Source organism: Phragmites australis, chromosome 16 (assembly GCF_958298935.1).
Source record: "Phragmites australis chromosome 16, lpPhrAust1.1, whole genome shotgun sequence".
NCBI lineage: Eukaryota > Viridiplantae > Streptophyta > Magnoliopsida > Poales > Poaceae > Phragmites > Phragmites australis.
In genome coordinates, this window is record NC_084936.1 from 5,462,566 (window position 1) to 5,480,454 (window position 17,889).

Below are 17,889 nucleotides of genomic sequence, written 5' to 3' on the forward strand. Positions count from 1 at the left end.
CTAACCAGTTTCGAGGAGCTCGGGGTTCTTCTTACACATATGATCCACAAGTTCCCATGTGGCTTCACGCTCAATCTGATTCGATGAAAAGACCTTCACAAACTTGATGGTCCTCCTCGTCATAACTCGCTCGAAAAAGTCCAAGATGCACGCCGGATGGCACTCCACTGTCAGATCCTGCTCCACTATGATAGACTCCAGATCGATCTTATGCTCAGGGTCGTGGAGACACTTCCGTAGCATAGAGACATGTAACACATTGTGCATTCCCCTCATCAAGTCTGGCAACTCCAAACGGTAGGCTAAACTACCAACACGGGCCACAACAGGAAACAGGTCAATGTACCGCGGACTGAGATTCTCGGTGGTACCAAAGTGAACAATACCCTTGGTCAGTGACACCCTAAGAAGCACGTGATCCCCAAAGGAAAACTCTAGGTCATGATGCCTAACATCAGCATAGCTCTTCTGTCGGCTCTGAGCGGCCAACAGATTATGATGAATTTCCTGCACCTTCTTTGAGGTCTGCTGAACAAAGTTTGGACCAAGCAAAGCTCTCTCACCCCCAACATCCCAACAAAGAGGAGAAAAACACTTCCGACCATACAAAGCCTCAAAAAGAGCCATCTTGATACTTGACTGAAAACTGTTGTTATAGGCAAACTCAACCAAAGCTAAAAGGTCCTCCCAACTATCCTTCCAAGACATAACACAAGCACGTAACATATCCTCTAGAGTCCGAGTAATCCGCTCTGACTGACTATCTGTCTGAGGATGGATAGCCATACTAAAAGATATTTTTGTGCCCAAGTCTGTCGAGGGTAAATCCCTAACAGTGATTCCTGGGTATGTTGGACAGTGGGTGCGTGAACGGTGTTTCAGGGATTGGATGTGTCTATGTGTAGATGGTGGATTCGGGGACACTAGGGGTTATATAGGTTCAGGTCTCCCGGAGGATAACAACCCTACGTCATGTGTTTGTGTTATCGTAGATCTCACTTGGTTACAGACGGTGTTCTAGTAGTTTGCCAGAATTGATCTCCTTACTTTACAAACGGGGTCCTCATCCCTTTATATAATAGGGAGGGGGAGAACTTACATGTGGGCCCTACACAAATGGCCTCTGCTCATTCTAATATCTAACCCAAATCATCATTACGGAGGACCAGGTATGCCAACTTGCTCTGACGGCATCGTATGTCGTGCTACCGCGCGCCGTCTTGCTTAACCCGTAGAGGCTTATCTCACCACATTTAATACGACGGGATGGAACGATGCCTTCTGCACCATCCCCGTCCGCTTGCTTCTCTGCGCCATCCCCGTCCACTTGCCTCTCTGTGCCGTCCCCGTCCATTTGCCTCTCTACGCCGTCCCTGTCCACTTGCCCTGCCGGGTAGTTGACAATGTCCCATCTGTCGTGCGGCGTTGCACCAGCCTGTAGAGTCTCACTCCATAGCCTTTAATGCTACGGTATGGGACAGCGCCCCCCTGCACCGCCCACGATTTTATTCGTCGGAGTTGGTGCCTGGTGAAGAGGAGCGTTCGAGCGGGTGCCCAACACAGGCGCTTCAGATGGGTTGCGTCCAATCTGGTTCCACGACCAGGGGGCTGGCCGTGGGTTTATGTGAAGCCGTAGTGAGATTGGTCGCTGGAGGCCTTGCACTGGTTGTGGTAACCCGACCCTGATCACGCAACCGATTAGCTTTTTAGGAGGCATGTTCTCCTGGCTGTTTGCACCCTTTGTGGGGCTTGTTAGCCAGGGTACCCCTTTATTTGATACACCAACAGTAGCCCTCAAGCTCCCTCATGATCGCGGTTCAGCCTGATCCTACCACTTGGGTCCCAGGCCAAACTTAGTTCGCCCTAGGAGTGGTCATTGACGTCGTTCGTCCTCAAAGTTCAACTTTGAGTTCCGCATCATCGGGGGGGGGGGGGAGGTTTAAGTGTCCAGGGAGAGAGAAAAAAGGGGGAGGCACATTAATTGTTGTTGGACCTGAAGGACTCTTGGCTCTTTCTACGTGCCCCCTCGGGTTTCGAGCGGTTTTGAATGCTGTGTTCGTTGGGATGCTGCTGTAGTCTTTTTAAAGGATGGGTGTTTGAGGGTCCTTCGAGTCCTCCTCTTGCATTCCTTCTTTCCTTCAAGCCTTTGTGCCTAGAGTCCAGTTCTTTATCCCATCTTGCGTTTGGCTCCGTAGTGTAGACAGACCATGAGGTCATGGCGCGCTCCCCTCCCTTCTCGCCGGAGAGGTTGATAATTTTGGATGAACCGGCGGAGGGGGATTTACCTCCCACCCAGGATCTACCTGCTGCGGTGCTTTCGGACGAGGCTTTTGTCGCGGTCGCGATCGCAAGATCGAAGCTGATACTTGCCCAAATGGCGCCCATGACCATCAAGCTTACGTCGATCTACAGAAAGCTGTCCTCTGCAGGGCCGTCCCGCTCTCCTGCCCGGCCGGATCCCCGGGCTGATGTAATCGATATTACTCATGACGAGGAGGGGATTGATTGGGGCCTTCTGGAGAAAGAGATCGATGAAGAGGAAGAGTTGGAGAAGCGGAAGGGAGGTCTTCGGGGCGCTCTTGGGCCGGTCAACAGCCCCATTAGGGCCTTTGCATCGGCCACGCACTCTGGCCCTTACGCTGGTCGCCGTCCGATCCCTGGAGTAGTGAGCTACCGTCCCAGGGAGGAGTATAAGAGGTTCCTTGACTCGTTCAAGGGCAGATAGAGGTGAGGGTCCAGCGGGGTTTATATACCAACTTCGCGCTAGTCACTAGAGTTAGGGAGGATAGGGCAGGTAAGCATTGGAATAGTTAGCCTAATTGGGTGTAACTAGTCAGCTTGTAACCTATCCTCCTCATGAATGGAAATTGCCAGGGTCATACGGTGTCCGTCTTTGTTCCAGCTCCCTCCTAGGCCCATGCCGATGGTCGGAGGACAAAAATGGAGTCCCATAGTTTTTCAGATGGATTGGCCTGGACCACTGCTTGGAGTTTTTCGGGAAAACTTTCTCGGTGTTGATGCGGAGAATTGGCTCGGCTTGTCACATCCTGCTCGCTAGTGAGGTTTTTGGTGGGTAGAACGGCCATAGCTCGACAAGTCCGTTGGTGGCGACCAGCGCTCGGCCCGAGTGAGGACTTGTGGCCTCGTTGTCATATTTTTGGCTGCTTGTGCCCCTGTTATCACGTGAGCATACAGGATGGGGCTTCGCCCCGTTCTTGGGTCTCTAGCTGCTTTTGTATTTGTCGCCCTGGTCACCAGGTTCAGTAGTGGTCATCGAGCGTGGTCACGCGCTGTGGTTGGAGGACCAATTTGCGGGGAGTTTGTTGTTGGTCGGGAGGTCCTGCAAAACAAGGAGTCTGGTTTTTTGAATTTGAGAACTTACAGGTCGTATTCCACACTCGTCCGGAAGGTCCTACAAAATAGAGAAAACATGCCCGTTTTCACGCGGCCCTACACATAGAACTTGCGTAACATGGCAATGTTCCAGGAGTTGTGTAATTCACGGCCATCCTCCATGGCTAACTTGACCGCACCAGGTCGGGTGACATCGACCACTTTATAGGGTCCATCCCATTTGGGGGAGAGTTTATTCCGACCTGCCTTATTCTGAATTTGCCTAAGGATGAGGTCGCCTACGATCAGTGTTCGTTGTCGTACCCTTCGGTCGTGGTAGCGTCTGAGGCTCTGCTGGTACCAGGTGGCTCAAATCAGAGCACGATCGTGAAACTCTTCGATCAGGTTTATGTCGTCCTCTCATCGCGCCACTTGGTCATCGTCCGAGTAGTTGTTGACTCGAGGTGACTGGAGGGCAATTTCAGAGGGGAGCATGGCTTCCGCGCCAAAGACCAAGAAGAAAGGGGTTTCAGCTGTGGCCCAGCTGGGGGTTGTCCACAGCGACCAGAGTACTGTGGGGAGTTCATGCACCCAATGTCTTGAATAGCTTTTAAGCCAATCAAAGACTCGAGTTTTGATCCCTTGCAGTATCATCCCATTTGCCCTCTCGACTTGTCCGTTGCATTGGGGGTGAGCCACAGACGCATAGCAAACCTTGGTCCCGATTTCCTTGCAGTAGTCTTGGAAAGCACTACTGGCGAATTGAGTTCCGTTGGACTGCCAAACTGCACTACTAGCCCTCGTATGAACTTAATCGCTACTGCAGCGGTGATCTTCCTGACGGGTTCGGCCTCGATCCACTTAGTGGACTTGTCGATTGCCATGAACAGGAACTCAAAACCGCCTAGGGCTTTAGGGAACGGTCCCAAGATATCGAGCCCCCAGACAGTGAAAGGCCAAGAGAGTGGTATGGTTTGCAGTGCCTAGGCTGGTAGGTTGGAATTTTGGCCGTGGGACTGACACGACTCACACCGTTTCACTAGCTCACGGGCATCCTGGAGGGCAGTGGGCCAATAGAATCCTGGCCGGAACGCTTTTCCGACCAGGATGCGGTATGAAGCGTGGCTACCACATATGCCTCCATGGATATCAGAGAGCATTGTGCTCCCCTCTTCTTGAGTGATGCATTTTAGTAAGAGGCCATTGCTCCCTCGGCGGTAGAGGCGTCCCTCTACAATGGAGTATCTGCAGCCTTGCCGTGAGACCTTTTCTGTTGACGCTTCATCATCAGGGACTGCTCAGTTCTAAAGGTAGTTCAAGATCTGATCCATCCAGGTCATACCCGAACCGAGCAGGGCGACCACATGATGGTCACCCGAGGTCGATGGCACCGAAGGAGGCGTCGTCTCCAAAGGTGTTGCCTCGGGTGCTCCGTTTTTTAGTAGAGCATCCCCTTCACCTCGGCCCGAGACCGCGGTGGATGTCCCTGAGAGTCTTTCTTCAAAGACTTCGACCGGGATAGATTCTCGAGAAGAAGCTAGATGGGCCAGCTCATCGGCTAGGAAGTTTTCCTTGCGAGGACGTGCTTGACCTCAAAGCCGATGAAGCATCGCTCTAGTTTTCCCACCTCGGCGAGGTATGCCAACATTGTCGGGTCAGAGCACTGAAACTCCTTTTGCACCTGGTTTACGACTAGTAGCTAGTCCCCTATCACTAACAGTCATTTAATCCTAAGTGTGGAGGCTACTTGCATTCCGGACAAGAGGCCCTCATATTCAACAGTGTTATTAGTGGCTGGAAAATACAATTGAACGACGTACTTGAGGATGTCACCAGTGGGTGAGGTCAGAACCACCTAGCTTCGGCTCCCTTTAGTTTGAATGATCCGTCGAAATGCATGGTCCAGTGCTCGTCCGCCTCCAGTCACTGCGCCTGCTTGGGATCGAAGGACAACCATTCGACTACAAAATCGGCCAGCGCCTTGGACTTGATAGAAGTTCGGGGGATGAACTGGAAGTCAAATCCCCCGAGCTCTACTGCCCACTTTACTGTTCTCCCTGTTGCATCTATATTACGGAGAATTTCCCTAATTAGGAATGAGGAGATCACCTTGATCTTGTGAGCCTGGAAGTAGTATCTGAGCTTGCGAGAGGCTATGATGATGGCATACAGCCTTGGTGCCGTGTAAGACCTCGCTGATGTAGTATACTAGTCGCTGGAGGCCCTCTCGCTCGGCGATCAGGACCGCACTTGCGACCTGTTGTGTCGCGGCAACATAGAGCAAGAGCTCCTCGTTGGGCCGAGGTGCGGTTAGTATGGGAGGGGTGGAGAGGTACCTTTTGAGTTCTTGGAATGATGTTTCCACCTCCGGTGTCTACAAGAAGCAGTCATTTTTCTTCAAGAGTTTGAAGAGTGGCAGTCCCGTTTCCCCCAGCCTTGAGATGAACCTGCTCAGAGCAGCAATGCATCCCGTTGGTTTCTGAACTTCCTTTATCCTGGTCGGTGGCTGCATCTGGTCGATGGCTCTGGTCTTGTCAGGGTTTGCCTCAATCCCCCGATGAGATACGAGAAATCCCAACAGCTTCCATGACGGAACCCCGAACGTACACTTCTCCAGGTTCAGCTTCATGCGGTACTTCCGGAGATTATCAAATGTTTCTTGGAGATCGGCGACCAGGTCCGTCTTGATCCAACTTTTAACGACCATATCGTCCACGTATGCCTCGACGTTTCTCTCAAGTTGTGGTCGGAGAATGAGTTGAATGCATTATTGGCAAGTGGCGTCGGTGCTTTTCAGGCCAAAAGGCATTTTTACATAACAAAAGACCCCAAAGGGTGTAACAAAAACCGTTTTTTCTTCATCCCCCCTACACATGCTAATCTGATGGTACCCTGACCGGGCATCTAAGAAGCATAACAGGTCACTACCAGCTATTGAGTCAACCAGCTGGTCAATTCGGGGAAGGGGAAAGAGATCTTTCAAGCATGCCTTGTTCAAGTCGGTGAAGTCGATGCACATCCTCCACTTACCATTGTGCTTTCGGACCATGACTGGGTTAGCCAGCCATTCTGGGTACTGCACCTCCCGGATGAAGCCTGCCTCCAGGAGCATATTGATCTCTTGTCGAAGTGCTTCCTTCTGGTCGGCCGTGAACTGACGCGCCTTCTGCTTGACGGGTCGTGCGTCCGGCCATATAGACAGCTTGTGCTCAATCACATTCCTGGGGACTCTGGGCATATTAGACGGACCCTATGAAAAGATATCCGTGTTCGCCCGGAGGAAGGTGATGAGCGCGAGTTCCTATTTGGGATCCAACGAGGCCCCAATCTGGACTGTCTTAGTCGGGTTGGTGTCGTCCAGGCTTACTGCTTTGAGTCGATCGTCTGGGCTGGTGATGACCTGGACTTTTACTGGCCGTCTGCTGGGTTCAGCAGTCTCGGGCTGTGATCCAGGAGTTAGCTCGACCATGTCGAGGCTCCTCTTCTCGCAGTGCAAGGCCATCTTGGCGTTGCCAATAACGGTGATGGCCCCTGTTGGCCCAGGGATCTTGATTGCCTGGTACGTGTAGTGGGCAACGGCCATGAATTGGGCCATTGCCGGTTTCCCGAGGATCGCGTTATACGCAGTCCCGAAGTCGGCCACATCGAAGAGGACCCTTTCGATCCTGAAGTTGTTCGGCGAGCCGAAGGTGACCAGTAGGGGTACACCTGCTCAAAGGGCTGGTTCACAGCCTTGAGGCATAAAACTTCAGCTGGTCACTATTACATTGGTGCATCACCGAGTCTAGAAAGGAAAATCAGGAGTCTGCAATCACTTACCCAACTCCAACATTCCAAACCACCCAATGGCTCATCCTTCTAGGTGAAAGCTTAGATTTGCACTATTCAATCCACACACTGAAATACATTTAGCCCAAGAAAACTAGACCAATGGCTGGACTACGTTGGTGGTCATGTCCAGAAACACGCCAGATTGGTATACTAGTGAACTGCTCATCTTGCCATACTACTAGCAACCACACCACGACTTCTTCAAACTAACATCGCATCCATAACACAACCTCCGCAAAAACGGAAGCAACACCAGTTAATCCAATCGACAAGATGGCCACGGTGAAAAAGCCCATACAGAGGGGTGAAGGCATGCCTTCTGCAAGCTTAAATCTCTCATTCCAACTCAAGAATAGCTGTTTTACGAAGCCTATTTAGAAGACACCCTCTGCAACCTTGGCTCACCATCAACAACCTAAACGCCGGCATACCATGCTCCACTTCGGGTCCCTAGAGGGCATACAACCTCCTGGACAACACCAGAACCACAGGGGTCCACCTCAACAGGGTCATCCACTTTTATAACAACAGTCCCTTAGACAAAGGAGTACCCACTAGCTCTCGAACATAACACCGATCCCACCGCTTGGACTTCGAGAAGAACTCCACCTTACAAGCCAACCTTAGGACACATATTGGCATCCTAACAACCAAGCATCTAAAGTATCGCTTTATGGGATAACAGGTACTTGCTTTGGACTAGCACCCCTCCACACCCCTTCCACTTTCTTCTTTCTTCTCTTTCCTTTCTTTTCTTCTCCTTTCTTTCTGGCCAGCTGTCCCCTCCACCAACACCCCTCCACACCCCCCTTGCCCCTGTCTCCCCACCCTCTGCACCACCGGTCGGCGATGCTCCGGCCTGCGACTAGTGGCCAGGCGGTGTGGCAGGAGGCCGAGGTGGCGACGGCTGGGCACGGTGACGAGAGGCGATGGCGGTGACAGACGGTAGCACGACCTGGCTGGTTCGGCGCGTGCGGGCGCATGCGGCACAGGTGGGTCATCAACGACATCGACTGGGCTAGTTGCGGCCGGGCGCAGCGACGGAAGGGGTGGCGGGTAGTGGGGACGCGGGAGGCCAAAGCGGCGATGCACTGGTGGCAGTGGTGGCGAGGGAGGTGGTGTTGGGCTGCGACAAGCTTCAGCTGGCGGGGCGGTGCTGGCACCGGCGGGTCCTAGGGTTTGGGTGGTAGCCGGGTGGGGGTGGGGCTATAGATTGGAGGGTGGTTGGATGGGTGGTGACGGGCTCGGCCCAACTTATCCACTCAGGTTTTTTTCTTCTTTTTTTTTATTACAATTGTACTCTACCGTGGTCTGGGAACAGAGGTTGACATTTTTGTATTTCTGCTACTATGTCCGCAGCTTTGGCGTGGTTTGTGCTGCGTCGACGTGGTGAGTAGGCGCCGAGCGAAGCGGGATGGGGATTGGCGAGTTTGGTCATTGGTGTGCTTGTTCCAGACGTGCGCTGGGCTTAACTGTGTAGGATTCCCCAACGCCGATGAACAAAGAAAAAAATATGGCAACGGCACAGCGCCATCTTGTAACCGCCGTACCTGCCCTGGCCTCCCTCCCGGCTTCTCCGGTGAGCTCTCCTGTCCTGTCCCATCTCCCAGTCAGTGGTTGGTGTGTTTTTTCTTACGTTGTGGTCTCTGGTCCAATCTCCAATGCAACAACTGTCAGCTGTGAAAAAATATATGCTAAAACTTCGATCTTGTTGATCGAACTGAATTAGTGCGGGCTAACAGCTATTGTTGTGAGCGAAAGAATACTGCAATTCTATCCACCTGAACGTGCGTGAATTGATTTCTTTTTCGTTCTTTTGTTGGATGAATTCCCATGTTGGTGCTAACATTTGGTTGGTTTGTTCTCAATCAAATCAAATCGAAAGAAAGGGGCACGAAGGGTGATGAGGACGGATGACGTGGCAACTTATCTTAGCGAAAACCACTTATGAAACCACCCTGAATGGTGCTAGTAATTTCGGCATCCAGCACCTCTCCACCGTCACCAAGATTGTGGTAGTTATTATTAGGGGCTACTGCTTCTCTGAAGAGTTTTACAATCCAGCAGATATGGATGGTGGCATTGTCAAATCTGTTGCAAGCACCGTTAAAGATGCTGTCGTGACACTTCCCTACTGTCCCAGTATCAGTTTCAAACAGATCGAGGATGATGATGGTTACTGTAAGCATTTCAAATTCGTAAGTTGCCTCTCAGAATTGCATGGATAGATCATTACTTCACCCTCTCAGTTGCCAATTTGCAACTACCCTTCTACCTGTTTCTTCCATCCAGAAAATACGTGGGCGTCCAATTAAATAACCCCTCGTGACTCTCTTGTTTGTGTTTTGTTCTCACTTTTGTTCTAGTGTTTGGAGCGGATCGATCAAAAGTTTGGAGTACCGACCGAGTGGCCCGAAAAAATGTCAAACTGAAGAGGAGCGTACAAAGCAAATAACAGTGTGTCGCGTTTGAGAGTGCTGGTAAGTTTAATTTTTCTGCACCAAACAGCATGTTGTTCCCTATCACTCTGTTTTCTCCTCCATATGCATCGTCATTCCCTTTCTGGTATTTCAAACAGGATGAGACAAATGGAGAGGAGGAGGAGCGGCGAGAGGGTAGTGGCAGAAGCAAATAGAACACCGTGTGCGTGGATGGAACTTGGAAAGTTTAGGTACTTGGCGCTGCTTAGATACGAGGTCTGGGAAGCCAACTGCAGGATGCTGCTGCCTATTGACAATGGCAGATGCACGATCACCAGCGATTAATACTTTGGATCAGGGAGCAGAAAAAGGTTAACATGGTGATGACAGAATCGTCCCTTTGGGCTAATGTTGATGCTGTTGCTTCCTGCGATAAGGGATTCCTGTACAATGTTCAGTCTCAGCCTACTCTTTCTTTTTGTTTTCTCGTCTTGGTGTGTGTTCATTTTAAGTGTACCTGGCTAATGTTGAGATCTTTTTGTGTTGAAGTGCGTGCTGGTTGTTTAGGGGCCCGGCAACAGAGGTTTGTTGCCGTCTCTGTATTTCGGCTCAATGCTGGTGGCCAGGCCCACGAGGCCAGGCCCGCCCAGGTCGTCGGCGCGCCAGTCTTGTCTTCCACCGCTGTCCCCGGATTTAAGTAAACGTCGCAAGCGCGTCGGCCACTGCGCTGCTGGATCTGAGCCTCCGCTGCGGCTCCCCACCTCACCATCGCCGGAACCGGAGCTCTCCTAGTTCGCCTCTCCTAGCTCGCCGGAGCCGCGGGCGACACAACGTGGTGGGACTGGGATCCCGTTCCTTCGGAGTCCGGAAGTCCAGCGAGCCGGGTCCTCATCGCCGCCGCGCCGCGTCCGGGTGCTCCCTCGCGACCTTGACTTCTGCGCTCTCTCCACTACAGACGCTGAAGAGGCTGTTCCTCGGCGGTTCCGCTCAAGGTGAAGCTCCCCTACTCTCACACCCACCACGTCAACACCTCTCGTGCCCGCACGTTCTGAAATCTCTCTCCTTGCAGGGTGCTCGTTGGTAGCACAGCAATGGAGGTTGTCGTCGGTGTTTCCACGGGGGTGATGAAACCGCTCTTGTCTAAGCTCACCAAGCTGCTGGGGGAAGAATATGCCAAGCTCAAAGGCGTGCGCAAGCAGATCAAGTTCTTGAGAGATGAGCTGATCCCCATGAGTGAGACGCTCCAGATTCTCGCTGATGCAGAACATCTCAGCGGTCACATGAAAGATTGGAGGGGCAAGTTACGCGAGCTGGCCTATGATATCGAGGATTGTGTGGATGCCTTCATGGTTCGTGTTGACTGTGATGGACCCATGGGCTTCATTAATGGATTCGTTCACAGACTGAAGAAATTGATAACACGCCACGAGATCGCTGATGAGATTGAAGAACTCAAAAGCCGTGTAATGGAGGTGAGCGAGAGGCACACGAGGTATAATATTGTCGAGCAGGCATCAAACTCTCGCACCGTTTCCATTGACCCCCGGCTGCCAGCGCTCTACGAGGAGATAGACAGGCTTGTGGGGATTGATGCTCCTAAGAATCATATCATTGAGCGGTTATCCATGGGGACCGATGAACTTAAAGTTGTATCAATAGTTGGTTGTGGAGGCCTTGGTAAGACAACACTTGCAAACCAAGTCTACCACGCCATTAAAAGCCAGTTTTGGTGTACAGCTTTTGTGTCAGTATCTCAAACTCCTGATATAAGAAAGATTCTCATAGACATTGCTAGAGAAGTGGGGATCACCGATAACACACTGGATAATGATCGTGTGCAGCGACTCATTAATAAACTTAGAGAGTACCTCCAGGATAAAAGGTAAGCCTAGTTATCATCAATAGAGTAGGTATGTGTGTTTCTTTTTTTCTTTTTGTGTTTATAACAAATTGTCGCACACATCGGCGCATACAAACCCTATTGCACACGAACGCCTACCCCTATTAGATGCCTACAAATTTTGCCATTAAAACACAATCATTTGTGTAAATTGTGGGTACCAAAATTTGTATTGTGGTGTATGGGTTCAAACTCTCATGAATCCACCACTCCCACCAAGAGGAGCTAAACCATATTTGAAAACATCAATGCTTAATTGGCTAAGCAGCAGTGTTTTGAAGGTGGTAAGGCTATGACCCACCCCTTTCTTACCACCTAGGCTCTTAAGGCGAGGTGGGCTAGACGTACGTCATACTCACACATATATTAGAGAAAAAAAAGGAAGATTGGAGCATCAATAGGCTACAACCACAACAAAAGCAGTCAACCCACTAGCCTATTAAAACCCAATCCAAGCCAACAGCCCATAAAGCACCCCTCCCCACCCCCCTCATGTGCCCTAGTCTCCCAACACCCTTCGCTGCATGCTGCCTTGAGTCCCCGACGCCATCATCCCCGCAATGAAGCATAGCGAGAGGGAGCAGCGACGAGACCTTCTGCCCCCAAGCGTCTTCTCAGGCCTTTAATCGGCCCTTTCCCCTACTCCTATCCAGATGGAGCACTGCCACCACTGCCTTCCAAATCGTCGCCTCCATAGTTGAGCAGGGACAGGGACTGGCCACCATGTTGGTGCTGGTGAAGATGCGGAAGGCACAGGGAGAGTCGCACCGTCTGCTGGTTCCCCTCCTGCTCTTTCTCTCTTCTCCGTGCTCCCTCCTCCCCTCTTTTGGCTAGGCGTAGCCGACGCCTTGCCCCACTACCCAACGGTGCCTTGTCGCCTAGGCGACGACACCGACATTGCTGAGCAGTTTGTAATAGTTATTTTACCCTTTTACCTTGTACATTTCCCTCCCTCTATGCTCGTTAAAAAACTCCTTTTATTTGTTTTTATAAAACTAGTTACGTGCTTGTATGTTGCAACGAGATCCATAAAAACTTCATTGAGGAAATCTTTAAAAACCAAAAAAAAAACACGGGACTCATCACGTTGGTGCGGACGAAAAAAACGAAAAAAGCCCCAACAAAACAGAAAAAAAAAGGCAGGGCTCACAACATGGGTGCAGGACTCAAAGCACGCGGGAGGGTGCGTGAGCGTGCATGAATTAAAGCACGCGGGACCCACGCGGGAGAGCGAGGGACTCATGAGTCTTGCGCGGGATTCTTTTGGTACTTTTTAAGTAATAGTAAAAGTAGATAGTGTAGTAGGGGCTTCACCTCCTGTTTAAGTAAAAAAATAAAAAAATAAAAGGGTGTCTCTAATTCTAAGGGGACTTAGAATTTGCGAAAAAAAAGATTGCTAGCTGTGAGGCTTGCCACGACCTTCTCATGGGCTAGGTTGGGCTGGCCCACAGCCATAAGAGAGAATCGTTTAAATTTTAAGGTATTATGGTCATGCATAAAATCTCTTACATTTCCTTAGCTAGCCAAATCTAATGTTAGTGATGCATTCTAACCTTATATATCTTCGGCACTAATATCATCTTTGTTAAATCACGTGGCAGGTACTTTATTGTAATCGATGACATATGGGTTGCAAAAGATTGGAAAACTATCAGGCTTGCATTATTGGATAATAATTGTGGGAGCAGAGTGATCACTACAACACGTAGTATTCCAGTTGCAACATGCTCTTCTTCTCAAGGCGGTTATGTTTATCAAATGGAGCCTCTTAGCTTCGATGACTCCAAAAGTTTGTTTTTTAAAAGAGCATTTGGTTCTGAGAATTCATGCTATCCTCATCTTGAAGATGTTCCGGATAGAATATTAAGTAAATGTGGTGGTCTACCGTTGGCAATTATTACTGTATCTAGCATGTTAACCAATGAGCATGCAAGAGCAGAATGGGATCGCGTATTAAATGCTATTGGTTCCGCACTTGCAAATTTAAAGGATCCTGATGCTGAGAAGATGACGAGTATTTTATCTCTGAGTTACTTTGATCTTCCTCATCATCTAAGAACTTGTTTGTTGTACCTGAGTGTATTCCCAGAAGATTGTTGGATACAGAAACAACGCTTAATAAATAGATGGATTGCTGAAGGGTTCATTCATGAGGAACAAGAGCGCAGTGCATATGAAATTGGTGAATATTATTTTAATGATCTCATCAATAGAAGCATGATCCAACCTGCAGGTGACGTAAAGTATGGTCAAGCGAATGCATGTCGAGTTCATGACATCATTCTTGACTACATCAAGTGCAAGGCAGCTGAAGAGAATTTTGTAACCACATTAGATGCTGCAGAGCATGGATACACTTCAGAATACAAGGTTCGTAGGCTTTGTGTCAACAACCGCAATGAAGAAAATGTTACCATATGTGCAGGCCTGATTCTGTCTAATGTTCGGTCGTTTACTATATTTGGGTATACAATGCAATCCTCTTTGTCGGCTTTCACGTCTCTTCGTGTGCTCGACCTAGGAGATTGCGAGGATATGAAAGACCATCATCTTGTAAATATTGAAATGATGTTTCATCTGAAGTACTTGCGTCTCGGATCGAAGTTAATAACTAAGCTCCCCGAGAAAATTGGGGAACTGCAATATCTACAAACACTGGATGTACGAGGCACCAGAATTGAAGAACTGCCTCCAACTATCACAAAGCTTCAACGACTTACCCATTTATATGTTGGTTGGACCACTAAATTCCCAAATGGAATGATTGGACAGATGCACAGCTTGGAAGAGCTAAGGCAGTATGGAGTCCGATCCTATGAACAAGGGAAGACCCTGGAAGAATTCAGTAAACTAACCAAGCTGAGAACATTAAAAATGAAATGGGATTTTGATTTGCCAGATGCACTAGAAGGATTAAACCAATCTGAGGGCATTTACAGTCATGTGGAAACTTTATTATCTTCATGCAACCTTCATAATCTATCTATTTCGGACTATGGAAGGGCATTCCCGCTGTTGCTGGATTCATGGCACCCAGTTGTTCCTTGTAGCGTCCGGAAGCTCAGCCTGAAAGCCGTTGTCATCTACAAGGTGCCAAATTGGATGGGCACGCTTGGAAATCTCGGGGTGCTAAAATTGGTTATCATGTGTTTGAGACCAGAAGATGTTGAGATCCTTGGAGCAATACCCAGTTTGCTTTTTCTCGAACTACTCACTGACGGAGGCACCAATGGAAGTATCATTGTCCCTGGTAGCAATGGATTTAGAAGTCTGAAATATTTCTCCCTACGCATCACTAGGTGTGGGACCGCACTGGAGTTTGAAGTGGGATCAATGCCAAAGCTTGAGCACGTCAAACTTGAGTTTTTTGAAGTGCGTAATATGGAGTGCCTGAATGGTGCTTCTAATTTCGGCATCCAGCACCTCTCCGCTCTCAGCAAGGTTGAGGTCTGTATTGGTAGGCCTGATGGCATTAATGCTGCCTTCGAGTGTGTTGCAAGAGCCATTATTGCTGCCGTCGAGACACTTCCCAACCACCCCACTATCACATTCGAAACAAAGCCCTCATATTTCTGTGAACATTACATAGCCGTAAGTACTCTCAGAATTGCAGACTTTGATCATGGCATCACCCTCTCAGTTTTGACTACTGCATTATTATTTCTTCCATTTAGCAAACACTTGGTTGTTCAATTAAATCGTTCCTTACTTCTGGCACTATCTTGTTCTTCTAGAGTATAAACCGATGGAATAAATTGCATGATGGGATGTTCAGCGAGTGGCTCAAAATTTGGCAAATTGAAGAGGAGCAGACAGAGCATGCAACAGATGGAGAGACTGAACAAGAGGTAAGAATGGTCACACTCGAGGGTGCTAGTCAGTTCTCGTTCTCATCCAAACGACATGCTGTTCCATGTGAATCCTGCTGCCTCCATCAACCTCCTCATCTTGATTTCCTCCATGGTGTTCCAAACAGGATGAGACCGATGAAGAGGAAGAAGAGGAGTTGACAGAGCGGCTCAAAAATTGGCAAATTGAAGAGGAGCAGACAGAGCAAGCAACGGATGGAGAGACTGAACAAGAGGTAGGAATGGTCACTCGAGGGTGCTAGTCAGTTCTTCGTTCTCATCCAAACAACATGCTGTTCCCTGTGAATTATGCTTTCTCCATCAACCTCCTCGTCTTGATTTTCTTTATGGTGTTCCAAACAGGATAAGAGGAAGTGATCATTGAAGAGGAGGAAGATGAATAGCAAGCCATAAGAGTTGCTGCTACCTGGGTTGGGACGTGCAAGGTGGTGCTTCTTTCCCAGTGCTATAAGATGCTTCCCATCGACAACAATGGTAACTACGATGGCGACTTCCATAAAGGATGGGCTGGTTACTTGCACAACTGGGAGCCATCGTTCTGTTCATTTTTAGAGCATATCTGTTTTCTTCGCGTGTGTTGTGACTTTTGAATTGTGATGTGTAGACATTTACGCTGTTGAGGTGGTTGCTGGTTGCTATTGTACTCTTGCATGGTTCGGGAACAGAGATGACGTTTTTGTATTTCTGCTACTATGCTTTGGTGTGGTTTGTGCTGCTTGTAATATAATACTCTAATTTGCTTCCAATGAAACCTGGACGTGGCACAAATATTTTTTCCTCTTCTTTGTTGCCTGTGGCTAAAAATTGTTTCGGTGACAGCGAATTTCTTTCTGAGTTTGAGGCAGCCGTCTGGGCATGAAGGAATACAATTCTTAGCTCTTGAGCTCTCGTTGAAATCTCGCATGAACCCTACCGATCACTGATCCCAGAAAGGGGATTTATCCTTGAGCCGGCTGCTCGAGCACTAGTTACTTGAAGAATCAAGACTCGGTAAAACCAACACTAGCAGCAATGTGTTACTGATAGAGCAATGCGAAGCGGCAGCAAAATAAATAGCAGATCACCCTCAGGGCCAGCAATCAACAAGAACAGCAGTACTTAGCTCCATTTCTACTAAAACAAGAAGGCAATCAGACCTGCAGCTCTCCACCCATATATGTACCGTTGAGCAGAACACCGCAGATCCTCTAGGGTCACACACACGATTACCCGATCACACACGCACAATCTCACAAGGATCGGCCAAAGATTACACTCGCGGAAACACAAAAACTCCTAGGATTCAATTAACTCAAAACCAAACAGGATTCAATTAACTCAAAACACAAAAAAGTAACTAGCTTTCAATAAACCTGGATGTGGCACAATTGTCCGTCTGGGTGTGAATGCCATTATGTATTTCTCGGCTCTCGCTGAATTCTGGCATGTCAGCTATCCATAACTGCCTACATTCATGCATTGCTCTACCAATCATAAATCCCAGCAGTGACGCCAAGCCCAAACCGGGACTTATGAATGAACCAACGGCTTCAAATTCGTATTCAGATTTATAATTTGAAATCCTTTTTGTAGTCTGTATGACCTCCTGAGTAGAGTGGAAGCGAGCTGTTCAAAATTACTTCAAGACGTAGAAAAAAAACCCTGCCAGTAAGCACTGGCTGCCGTAGCTAGGCAAAGGCAAGAAATACCAGGCTGATTGGCACGCCTACGTCACGCCCATTTTTTGTTGCACAAAGTATGATTAAAAAAGACAAAAAAAATTAAACTCACTAATTTTGGACATCTCAATATTTATTTATGACTTTATCAATATTTAACATATTCACTTAATTATAGGAAAAACAGTAGTACGTTCATGCATGCACATAATTTTAACATGTAGATGATAGTAATACGAATCTAAAAAAATTTGTTTCATATTTGTTTTTGAGTTTTACATATTTTTCATTGCATTTTATTTATTTCAACCGATTTATCAATATAACTAATATTCCTTTCGATATTTTTCTAAAATTTCTTAAAAATAAAAATTATATTATACGTGTAAATATATGTATATATATATATGTATATGTATACGGATTCATATATCTATACGTATATATAAGCATATCCTACTGCTACAGTAGCTATATGAATCATAGCATGAGAGGTCGCGAATTCTTGAACCTTTAATATATGTTATAGATTTCCGAATAAGGTTCTTTTTTATCCTGTTCACTAGTAATTTAGCATATCTCATGATGTCACATTAATGCCATCAGATATTGATCCACATTCGTGAAAATTAACATCACCAGCAACAGACTTTCACTCGAGTATACGCTGATTTGACTGAGCAGAACCATATGGCCATGAAACCTACATTCCTTAAGAGGACTAGGCATTGCAAACAGGTAGTTCATGTCAAGTCTTGCGAAGTCCCTATCATCAGTGACTACAATCAGACGGAAATTTACAGCTACCAGATACTAATACAAGAGACGCAACAAAACTGATGCCCAGCCAAAAGAACAGATCCTGCAAGTGGAACACG

The 17,889-nt window shown here is 48.2% G+C and overlaps 2 protein-coding genes across 3 annotated transcripts; one reads left to right on the plus strand and one right to left on the minus strand.

The window, feature by feature from the left end:
- Positions 1-627, minus strand: LOC133895001 (uncharacterized). The gene has a single exon (XM_062335221.1). The coding sequence runs from the start codon at positions 625-627 to the stop codon at positions 1-3; it is 627 nt and encodes a 208-aa protein (XP_062191205.1).
- A 9,672-nt stretch (positions 628-10,299) lies between these two features.
- Positions 10,300-16,123, plus strand: LOC133895401 (disease resistance protein RGA5-like). Of its 2 annotated transcripts, XM_062335699.1 has the most exons (7): positions 10,300-10,576; positions 10,654-11,466; positions 13,086-15,075; positions 15,219-15,332; positions 15,461-15,501; positions 15,542-15,568; positions 15,696-16,123. In XM_062335699.1, exons 2-7 carry the CDS (start codon positions 10,676-10,678, stop codon positions 15,715-15,717), a joined length of 2,985 nt encoding a protein of 994 aa, XP_062191683.1. In that variant the 5' UTR covers positions 10,300-10,576; positions 10,654-10,675; the 3' UTR covers positions 15,718-16,123. The 2 variants fall into 2 exon arrangements, with proteins under 2 accessions (XP_062191683.1, XP_062191682.1); XM_062335698.1 differs by having other exon boundaries at positions 15,461-15,568.
- Positions 16,124-17,889: the final 1,766 nt, after the last annotated feature.